Raw genomic sequence first — 12,349 nt, 5'->3', positions numbered from 1 at the left:
CGTCTCTTGTTTTATTTTTGCCTAGTCATGATGACTCAATTTGATTTAATTTTGTCTCAATTTTGTTGGTTGCAAACTATTTTTCCGTTATGAAGCATTATTTTTTCCAAATTAACTGGAATTATTCTTTTCAATTTTATTCATTTCTGAAAAGGCAAACAGTTGAATTGTTAACCATACATTGTAGACAATATTCATATTTTGTGATTTATTCATAATAACGTTACTCATCGGCTTCGCCCGATATAATTTTGTGTTTTATTACTACAGTACTAAGAACCCGTTGAGGGTTGAAATTGCCTTTTTCATTAATTTACTGTCTAACTCTCCTTTTTCCAGGAGCTTAAAATTACTCCCTCTGGAAAAGCCTACATAAGGTTTGTCACCAAAATACTATTCACCATATGGATAATTTTCACTACCTTTTAATAAAACATTTGTTAATATTTAAATTGTATTTTAAACAACACACATTAGGTAGTTGAATTACTAAAAAAATAAGTATTTGCAATGTTATTTTCTAATTTTAAAATTAATTTCTTCTGCATCATTTCATGTTTTGCAATACAACGTTCCATTACGAAATCAGTGGAAAATCTGAATATCACAGTAACGCTTCAAAATTATTTCTTATTGAATTATCTTATATCTATATCACGGGCTGGTTGTCTGCCTTTTTTACCACTTTTGTCTATATTTTATCATATTATTCTAGACAGATCATCCGAATATTGTCATTATGTTTTCAATCATTGAAAAAATTTTCTATTGTGTAATACAATACAAAATAATACAAGTGCAGAAGGGCACGTTTGCCATATGAGCCGTGTCCATATTTTGTTAAATTAATATAGTGTTAAAGGAGTATGGTACGGCTGTTGGTAAAGGAGAAAATTAAAAATATTGTAAATGAAAAATTCCCATGTTATGTATTGGCAATTTGCCATTGGGAATAAATAAATAGACACTCACCTTCCACCATGGACACACACACTACTTGGAGAGATCAAGATTATAGACTAACCAACATCTTATCTTACTAATATTATAAATCTGAAAGTTTGTGAGTTTGTGTGTATGTTTGTGTGTGTGTTTGTGTGTGTGTTTGTGTGTGTGTTGCTCAATCACGCATAAACTACTGGACGGATTGGGCTGAAATGTGGCATGATGATGGCTCACATTCCCGATTAACATTAAAGCATATTCTTATCTCAAAAACCCTTTCGGGCTCCACCCCAGTGGCTCTGTAGTTCCCCATGTTAATCTTATGATTTTTCATATTTAAAAGGAATTAATGAATCTTAACAGCTGTTTCAATTAAACAAGTTGGTTCTGTTCTATGATGTTCAATAGCATAAAAGTTAAAAGGATTACCAACAGGGTGCAGCACTTTTAATTTTTTTTTTAATATATGACAACAGCTAATTTCCAACCAAAAGATGAGTGAGCGTAGCGAACGAACTTCAACCTGGAGGCGAGTTAGCGTAGCGAACGAGCTAACCTGAAGGCAAGTGAGCGCAGCGAACGAGCTTCAACCTTAAGGTGAGTGAGCGTAGCGAACGAACTTCAACCAGGACGTGAATGAGCCGTGCGAATACTTATGAAGATAAAACGGGGCGAAGCCCGCGGGTACAGCTAGTGTGTAATATAAGTAATTTGAGTGATGTGTAATATAAGTAATGGTTTTCTATGCATTTATTAACCATCAAAAATTGGAGTGGGTCAGTTGGTACCATAAAATACTGTAATTGAGCGAAGCTCACTTTCCCTCACTTTGTAGCTTCTTTGTAAAGCGGCCCACACACTAGGGCGCTTGTGCGCGCACATGTGACACGCGAACAGCTCGACGCGCATGCGCCTCAATGTGTGGGTAAATGTGCCCATGCTCGCGACGCGCATGCGAGGTGCCTGGTGCCTGCCGCCGGACCTTCGAGCATCGTCACAAGTGCGCGAGCTTGTTATGATGCGCGCCAGTCTGTGGGAAAACCGAGGCACATGTTCGTGAACTAGCAGTACAAACCATAGCTGCATATACTGTAAATCGGGAACTACAAGGTCTGCGCCTGCGTGGCACAGTGTACACTGACTACTGCCCAACGTGTTGCATTTTATTTGTCCTTATTGTTTGGTTATTATTGACTTCTTTGTTGTGCGGTTAAGATGTCCTGGCATAAGAAAGATTTGGTCTGACTTTATTGAGCTTTATAGATCACAAACGTGTTCTTGGGACGTGGAAAGTGCAAACTTTTCAAACAAATAAATGAGAAAAGAAATTATGGAGCTATTGATAACGAAATGCAAGGGTGTTTCCTGGCAGTGACGATAAGTTTGTGAAGACTGAAATTAACTCTTTGAGATATTAATATCGATGTGAACCAAATATACTAATTAAATCTAAGTCTATAACCCTCATACTCTAAATACGACCCTTATACCCTTATATTAAATAATACAACCCTCATATTCTTTAATAACTTATTTCCCAAAAACCCAAAACCATAATGCATACAACTAATAACTACCCAACTAATTAGTAGTTTATAATCAAATCTGTTTTTTGAGGCAAATTTTATTCTTTAGTGACTTAGATTGCAACTCTAAAAATATGTCCATGTTAAAAAAATGCAAAATGAAAAAAAAAATAGTAAAAATTAACATGGTGACGATACAAAGGAGTTTATTAGAATGATTTCAATATAACTGTTGAATTTGCTGTTATAGCCCACTATTTGCATGGTCAAAGACGGTGGTGTCGCGCATGTGTCTTTAGGCCGGTGCTCCACTAAGCTGTTTGGCCGCGCGCGGCAGAACCTCGCGCGGCGTGGCCGCGACTATGATTTTATGCTCCATTGAGCGGTTTTAACGCCAATTGCGGACCGCGCTCGCTACTTTGTTGACTCACCTGGTACAGTGATGACGCGTGTTTTTTGTAGTGCAGAGTGATGTCGTTAGTAAAAGTTGTGTGTGCTCTCGAAGCCTGTGGTATGCTGGAACCGAAAAAGAAGCGGTACTGGGTTCACCCCTTCACTTTGGAACGCAGACAAGGAAACAATTTCTTTAAATTTTATGAAGAAATCCGGAAGCATGAGGACAAGTTTTTTCAGTACTACAGAATGTCGATCAAATCATTTGATGAACTAATTTGGAGTAGACAGGCCACGGCACAACCGCACAGTGGAGCTCACCTCACAAGACTGAATGTGGCGCCGCGACTGCGGCGACGCCGCGACATGTCGCGGCACCACCGCAAGGTGCGGCGCCGCCGCGCATGATGGAGCCGGTCCGATTCAAATGCATCTGCTGTCACAGGGCGGCAGCACCGCGCGCGGTTACCGCCCGCGGCCAAACAGCTTAGTGGAGCACCGGCCTTAGTGTGTGGTTACCAATTGAATCGCACATGTGCCTAGAGCCGCTCACAGTCACCTCACCACGAGCCACGCAAGGCACATGCGCGCTAGTGTGTGGGCCGCTTAAGAGCATCAGAATGTAATGGCTTGACCTGACCAATTGATATGAAATTTGGCCAACAGCTAAAGAATACTGAGCACATTGTGATTTTATTTTACGGGTCACGCAATTTCGCTTGTTATTTTAATGTAAGTTGAAAGAAAAATTATATTGGGTTTATGACATGTGGGTTTATCTCGTTTCATTTAAATAAAATAAACATATGTTAATTGTTTGTAACTGTTTTTTTTTACAATTCAATGTTTACTTTCATCCTAGGTAAAAGTTGGAATGTAACAGTTTATCAATGGAAGTAACAGTTTTGCTATATTTGTTTTGAGCATGCCTCAAAGGCCACGTCGTAATATTTATTGGTAGTCGCACCAATAATGCAAATATTGTAAGAGAGTGGCGTCGTGAACAAGAAGAACCAGATGAAGCAGTGGTGGAAGAAGCTGATAATGATAGGCAGTTAGCTAATCAATTCCAACATGAATTAGATACACTAACATTTTACACTTGCACTAGCTGTCATCGCCAACAACTAACAGTTTCAAACCAATCACCGATTTGTTCGCGTTGTCGTTCAAATGCAACTAAATTCACGGCGTTAAATAATATGGATGTGTCAAGTGTCCCGAACGAATTAACTGACCTGACGATTGGAGAACAAATAATGTTGATTGCACGAGTACATCCCGCTATGCGCATTTACAAAGTACAGGCAAATGGTCAGGTCATAGGATGGCCAGTTTCACTACAAAGGTAACATCATTAATGTTGAGCAAGATATTATAGAATCTGTCTTACCTACACTGCTCGAAAACTTAAAAGTCATCATTGTCCAACGTCAAGGCGTCTTTGGTCATATCGATTTCAAAGTTCGACGTGAAAAACTACAGCAAGCACTTATTTAGCTGAAGGCAAATAACGCCCATTCTATTTTGACATAACCATTAGTGATGAAGCGCTACACCAACTACCAGTCAATGATTTTGTTCACATGAGAGTACAGTGTGTACGTGAAAACCAAGAAAGTCCTGATGAAATCGAAGAAGACCAAGTTGAAGAAACATCGGTGCCTATGATTGCGCAGTTTCGTCAAAGGGATCACGTTCAGAGACTAATGTGGCCGACCGGAACATCAGCACCCGTAAACGAATTCACTAGGGTTGGCTATATTATATTCCAATGGCATTTCCTCATCTGTTTCCTTATGGAAAACCAGACTTATTGGATTTCACTCGGCCGCAAAAGATATCATCAGTAGCCTATATGAGTGATGTAAAAGTCTTGCTCTTGACAGTTTAAACGAAATGTCAAATACACATGTCTAATAACCTTTTATCAATTCCTATTCTTAACTAAATAAATGAACTATCAGATAAATTTGTCATTCTTTTGAACTTAAATAATATCGGGCAAACAAACGGTGAATCTGTTTAAAAGGAACATATTGTAGGTTGTTAGCTGCTTTAGCCATTGACAATCTTCAAATAATGCTTCGCTCATTTATGCGTCTAAAGTGTAACGGCAGACCACCCTAGTGAAGAATTTTCTGAGTATATAGGATTACTGCATTTTATACATAAGTTTTAATACACTTTGGTAGTTAGTTGGCAACAATGTAGTGTTTTTGTCTGCTTTTCTAGGTACCTACCTCCTCGACCTCCTACTCCTACAGCTGTTAGTCATATTGAAACGTCAAATCACGATGTTCAATGTTATTGTTTTGTTTACAACAGTTTTAAGGCTACTCCACGAATACTTAAGTTTAGTAACTAAAATAGACTTGACTTAAAAGTCAATGGTAAACTAGCTCTAGGTAACAAGGCACCTCTAGGTAAACAAGTTCTAGGTTATCGATGTGCCAATTGAATATAATGATAGTATTTTATTTGATAACATTAACTGGGATCACTTTTACATGCTATGAAGTTTGTTCTAAACATGTAAAATATAAACCTGTTGTTATAGTACATGGAATATTGACCAATTACTCAACAATAACTGATCTTGCTGATCGCATATCTGAGGTAAGACAATCCTATAATTACATATCTGAGGTAGTACAATCTTTACTTTATAACGTAAATATTTAATGCTATGGCAAATCTTAAGGTGACACAGGGTAATTAGGTCTTTCAGTCATTTGATATCAAATTGTTGACAAAAGGTCAAGAGTTAGTAAGGTTTAATGTGTCATAACTTATTTTAAACCATAGTCCTAAGTCCGCATCTAAAAGTTTTCCGCACAGTTCACTTTGGCACTGTATCACCCAAGTCTTATGGCCCACGCGCACAGGCCAATAAAAGGTTAAAGGGCGTCAAGTTATTTTAGTAGAAAAAATTTAGATAGGCCTACTGTAATTCCCATGTTTGTAAGTTACTTAGTAACAATTAATTCACCAGTTATGTAAATCATTTTGAATACTCGTAATACCGTAATGATATTGATCTGGAAGATCGGAGGACTGCATTTACCTTAACTTACACATTTTATATTTTTAGGCAGTTTTGGGATGGTTGTGTTCTTGACACTGTCTTAAATAATCTAATTTAGGGACACAACCAGACCAATGCCACAATTGGCCTCCCAATTGACAGGAAAATTTGTAGCTGTCAGTAGCTTAGCTTTTATTAAGCACTCCACTGCCCTCTCCACCTAAAAAATATTCATTTATTTAAATCATATAGGCTAAGGTTTATGTTCCAAATAAGTATGACATTTCTTAGGCAACATATTTTACGCTCCACTACTTACTTACCGTGTTAACGAGCTTCCCACACAAGGATTTAGTCTAGTCCAGAAAACAGCTGTTTGCCGCCAGGTTAATCAAATGGGATTTCATTACGTAGGTACTACTGTACTGTAATGAGTTTTTACCGGACACCAATCAGTTGATTATATTTGACAATGAGTGGATACAAACTAAAGCATAACCGATTGTTTAGTCCTTTAGTCGGTGGGATTAAGTACATAAGGATTTGTAGGGTTGCTAATTAGCTTAAAGTAACTTAGTATGGCGTAAAATATCGTACGTCACTCGTCCAAAATGTGTTTACCGGACTCTTATGGTAATCCCACGGGCACTCGACTTTGTCTCGCACATAACTTAAACGACCACATTCGTCCGGTAAACACCTATTTTCAGGACTATTACAAATCACTGATCCTGAGCATACAAGAACAAAAACAGTAGGCCCTAGGCCACTCAACTCATAAAATAATTGACATGATTTCAAAACCTTTCATGCTAAATACTGATTAATTAACTCATAAACTATCCTACAATTTATCCTCTGTCAAGACTTTAAATTTTAACTTGTTTTAAGATGCATCCTGGAACAAAAGTATACATTACAAATCAGTTTGGAGGATTCTGGAGTCTTGAACCAATGTGGCATCAAGTTAGTAAAATTGGTGCTGAAATAATGCAAATTTGTGCAATCCATCCTGAAGGAATCCACTTAATTGGTAAGCTTAAGCTAGGGCCTGTTCGATTTTAGTTCAGTTAAGAAATAGTAGGAGTAGGTGTTGTACCTTGAGACAGACAGTTGGTCATGCTTTTCACAAGACAGATGAAAGACCTACTGCAAAGGACCATGATGGGTTGGTTACCAAAATCGAGACAATTTAAGATGAAGTTAATCAACCATTGGTTTTAACTTCAACTCCTGCTTGTTTTGTAGATTCCACTATGCCTCCTGAAAGTCCCTTTTTCAAAAGCTGGCCCAAGAAAACCACAAGCGACACAGCATGGAAAATCGTGTTCACGGACATATTAAACTGTACAAATTGTAACGAATAGCCTTCTGTAGTAGGTCTTTAGGGAGATCAAAATGAAAAACTAAATTAGTCCCGGGTCTAGGGTTTTCTGCGCCACCTACAGTAACAGTTTCTTCCGTATAGGAAAATTCACTTGTGATTTTAATTTTTCTTTCTACAATAAGATTACAAATATTTCAATTTAAGAACACATTTATTTTTTACTTATATTTATAAATAAATGTTTGTTTACAGGGTATTCTCAGGGCGGACTTATTGCCCGAGGCATTTTAGAAAAGTATCCCGATCACAATGTCCATAATTTCATCTCACTCAGCTCTCCGCAAGGAGGCGAATATGGAGTCAAGTTTTTACACCTTTTCTACCCCGATGTGGCTTTGAAGGAGGCTTACGAATTGTTCTACTCTCATGTGGGACAACTCACATCAGTCGGCAACTACTGGAATGATCCCCATCACCAGGACTTGTATTTTAAATTCAACAACTTCTTACCACTCATTAACAACGAGGCAGACGACTATCAGGATGAGTTCAAGCGAGGAATTGCCAAATTGAGAAACCTAGTGTTGATTGGAGGACCAGATGATGGTGTCATCTCGCCATGGCAGTCCAGGTGATTAAAGTTTGAAGTTAGCCTAATATCAAGACTAGAATTTCCCAATTTCTCTCTCTCACTCTACCATTTTGTAGAGTAAAAGAACCCAAATAATTTAGTACATTGATTATTGAAGTGTTTTTAATTGGGTCACTGGTTACCCAATGGAAATTCCCTTAGTCTGCAGCAGGGATATTTTATTTTATTTGTGTGTATCCACGCCATTTGAATTTTGTTGCTGTCTAATGTCGACCTTTTGTTGGATACCATCATGAATTGATAACCCAATCACACATTACCTCTGGGTCCAGAAACAATCTTGTAAAGATTGGAGTTGAACCAGCGACCTTCAGGCAAGAAGGCGAGCACTTACCACAAATAACTTATCTATTACTGCTGCTGTTCCCCTGCTTTGCAATGCGAAGAGGACGCAAAAGATAATAATTTGTTTAGTGGTTTATTGTTTAGTATCTATTGCATAGTGGAATAGATAACAGAATATGACTTGCAATGGAGTTGGCTTTGAAGAGGTAGGGGATGCGACGTTGTCACATCCTTCTTGGCTGTTTAGCCGACTTTCACTATAAAGACTGCTATCTCCTAATTGCTTCTAATCTTCCCACATGTAGAGTAGTTCAACACTGCAAATAATTTATTTTTTCTTGGTGGTATCAGGTGGTGTTTTTATATTTGTATACCGTATGGAAGATACATTCATCACATACAGTACATCATAATGGTTTGATTGCACAACCCTCCAAAATGGCTCTAACAGCTCCCCAGCATTAGTTTATGAAAAAAAGAAGATAATATTAACAAATACAAAATGAAAATAAATATGTTAGGGTCATATGTCCCTGGAAATATGTTGTCTAGAGTCATATCTTTCCCAGCTATGATCTAAAAAAATCACTGTAGGCTGGCCTAAACAAGAACAGTACCTAATAGTTTTATGTAGGCTATACAATATTTTGGTTTTGATAAGGAAATGAAGTTGGTCATTGTTTAGGAATCACTCTAGAGCTCCCTAAATCCTTTTTTCTAAACACCAATCCTGACGCTAGCTCCGTTATTCTTATTACTGTCACTCGACTGAGCTCAGATTTACGGAGTTTGAGAGCTCAATAGCGACAATCAAATTCCTATAATATTGTGGTTTGCCTGAAAATGTTCATTAGTTTGATATCAATTTTCAGAAAAATGAACTAACGTTTACATATTTTTTATATGCGTAGGTACTTAATTGTTGCATTCATTTAGAATAGGTAGTTTAGCTATTCTATCTTGACATTGCGATATTGTAAACATTTTACTTGTACATGTCGTCGGCTGTCGGGCAGAGACTGAACTTGTAGCACAACTTGGCAACAGAGGACCCCCTGTCGAACTGGTTTCGGTCCTATTCTGTAATCTATTCTACCTGAGATTCTACTAAAGTAGGCTAATATTATAATGACAGTAAGTGACCATTAACGAAAACATAACCACTCAGAGACGTTATGAGTAGTGATTGTTAAGTCCTTAAATCTGTGGGAACATATTACCGACTTTGACAGTTTTTCTATTGTTTGTTTAGGGTAGTTATTGCAAAAAATATTGTAGGCCTACGTCATTCCAAAATGTGTTTACCATCAAAATCTGTTTATACATACACTTGACTCTGTCTCACATGGGAACGACCATACTCGTCCATTAAATACCTATTTACCGGATCAGTAATATACTAGTTTAATCTTTTCACCTTGATTTTCAGTCAGTTTGGCTGCTACGATGAAAATGAAGATGTGATTGACATGTTTGACCGGGACATTTACAAGCAAGACCTGTTTGGACTCAAGACGCTTGACGAGGCAGGCAAATTGACACGGTACATGGTGGCAGGCGTACCTCATCACAAATGGCACAGTAATCTGTCCGTCATTGATCACTACATACTGCCATGGCTTAGCTGATTGGTTGTGCAAATCTACTTCATTATTCTGGGTGGGCAAACAGAACGGTAATGTATACTAATATCATAGATTAAACATACTCTCTTAGTAGATTTTTCATCCTTATGGATCAGCTGAAGCCAGTTTTATTGTTAGTTCCGTCTGGTGCTGTCAGGATCGTGTTTTTGTTTACAATTTTTTTTTATTATTTCAGCTTATATAATTATTTAACCCTTTGCGGTCGAATGGCAAGTATAGGTCGCCGCCCGCCATTTTGCCGACTGCTCAAAAATGGCGACCTACAAGGACCATAAAAAAAAAATTATTCAAAAATCAAAAAAGTAATTTTTTTGGTTGAATGGCGAGTATAGGTCGCTGGGCGCCATTTTTCTGACTACTTGAATGGCAAGCTAAATTCGCCAGAAAATGTGGAAAAAATTTGACCTCAAAGGGTTAACCAAATAAAGCAATAAGTCGTCCTCTAGTTAAGCAACCAAACAGTAAAGCACAAATCGTGAAATTAACCCTAAAATTATGAACTAGACACAAAAACAAAATTACAATTACAATGGGATGAGAAGTCTACTGTGTTGGTGTAGCGTTCCCATTTCAATTGATAATAATAATAATAGTCTTAAGCTAATATATTCATACTCACGGATTAGACATTATCTTACTCCTGATTATTCATGGGTTAGGTTTTAGCATTCTATAAGATTTGAATTTGATGATGTTTAAGTATAATACCATAGACAAAAAGAATTAAATATAGACTTTCAGCCATGCTGCGGTTACCATAGGTTTCGGTGCACACCGCTGTAGTTTATGTAGCGTGTACGCCGTAACTACATGGCGCTCCAAGCGGTGTGCGCCAGAACCTATGGTAACCGCAGCACAGCTGTCTATATTTGATTCTTTTTGTCTATGATAATACTGTAATTTAATCAAGTGAATTTATTTTGTCATTGGTTAATACTATAATGTTTTTTGCTGTGATTATTTGTGACATTTAATTTAGTCAATGTTTGACTGATACTTTAATAATTAATTTAAGATCACTCTACAATGAGAATAAACATAACAGATGGTTCTATTTGGTTAAAAAAGCTAAAACTTGTCTTAAAAAGTAAAGTTCAAATTAAATATTGATAGGATAATAATATTCCACTTGATCTTGCTTATAGTATACGTGTGATGAACAAATATAAAAACTATTTTATGCATAATTACTGTACACGTACACAATGTAAAGTTATACAGTAGAACCCCTCACCCTGAGGACCAGGAGTATAACGGCAAATAAACTAATTGGGTGTGCTACTAGCCTAGTGTCTCGGGCTTTGGTGAGGGAGGGACGGGTTTTGATTCCCGGCACATCCACTTAACCTTAATATGGGTTTGAACCACTTGCCTTCAAAAGCGTTTGAACTCACATTGATTTCTAGTAAAAAATTCCAGTGAATACAGTAGTGTATAATACATATCGAATACATATTTTTATTTCAGTATTATTTCGCTGTGCCAGTATAATGCACGTTTATTTAGACCTGCAACGGTTTTTAATGACTTCAGACGACAAAGTCGTAGACATAATTTTGTACGAATAGTACCTAAACTTGAGCTTGATAAAATGTTTTTACAGTATATTATATAACTTATTTTATGACATTATAGACTATATTTTATAATATCATGGAAATTGTAGGCCTAAATGCTTAATTTTATAACGCCTTGGACAAATTAAACACCACGAGCAATCCTTGGTCCACTGGTGCTATTCTTCAATACGATTTAAAACTATATTAGGTAAAACCTTATAAGTTATGCTAAGGAGTAATATATGCCTCTAAAGTTACTACAGTTACAAGCTTTTTCCAACAACTTAATATTATCATTTAAACTATTATTATATCTTGTTACATCTTATTATTGTGTTTTGTTAAATGTTTATCAAAAGTTTAGATAAAGAAATTGATCTCATTAAATGTGTACAAGTTTTCATATGTCTATTATTGTCCTAATCACCTCAAATAATTAGTGAGGGGGGTTCATCAGATTTCCAGGCAACAAACAACTAACAACAGTTAAAACCATTTTAAGAATAGAACCCAATACTAGTAAACTTTAATGAAATTGGAGCTTCATTGATAGGCTAAGAGTCTTGCAGATTTCTTCTTGGTCATCAGTTACACAAAACAAGTGGTTTGAGTTGATTAAAAAATAATTACTTTGCTTAACTGTGTAGCTTGAACAATATAAAATGTATTTATCAAGCAAACTCTACTCTGAAATAGACACATTTAGATCCGGGCCAAATAGTCCTATCATTAAGTACATTTTTGATGTATCATCAAATAGCTTATGTACACTTAGTCTGTAAACTATTTGACCTGTTTGTAGGTCAAACACTTATCTCTCCTATTATTAAGTATTGAACTCTTAGCTGATAACCATGACCTGATAAGTGTTTTGTATAATGAATCATCAACAATTCTGTATTCCAGTACAACTTAATGCAAAATTCAAATCCTAGATTAATATTTTATCTTAAGTAGGAATTTTATAAAGAAAAATTGTGGTTTGATT

The 12,349-nt window shown here is 36.6% G+C and overlaps 1 protein-coding gene across 1 annotated transcript; it reads left to right on the top strand.

Moving 5' to 3' along the window:
• Positions 1 to 5,236: 5,236 nt before the first annotated feature.
• Positions 5,237 to 11,741, top strand: LOC129001640 (lysosomal thioesterase PPT2 homolog). The gene is made up of 4 exons (XM_054429008.1): positions 5,237 to 5,483; positions 6,784 to 6,925; positions 7,472 to 7,850; positions 9,586 to 11,741. The coding sequence occupies exons 1-4, from the start codon at positions 5,313 to 5,315 to the stop codon at positions 9,782 to 9,784; spliced, it is 891 nt and encodes a 296-aa protein (XP_054284983.1). The 5' UTR covers positions 5,237 to 5,312; the 3' UTR covers positions 9,785 to 11,741.
• Positions 11,742 to 12,349: the final 608 nt, after the last annotated feature.

This window comes from Macrosteles quadrilineatus, unplaced genomic scaffold, assembly GCF_028750875.1.
Source record: "Macrosteles quadrilineatus isolate MER2022 unplaced genomic scaffold, UCM_ALF_1.0 Scaffold_8__2_contigs__length_117827958, whole genome shotgun sequence".
In the NCBI taxonomy this organism is placed as follows: Eukaryota; Metazoa; Arthropoda; class Insecta; order Hemiptera; family Cicadellidae; genus Macrosteles; species Macrosteles quadrilineatus.
The sequence above is the reverse complement of the archived record's forward strand: the minus strand, read 5'-3'. Positions and strand labels throughout refer to the sequence as shown.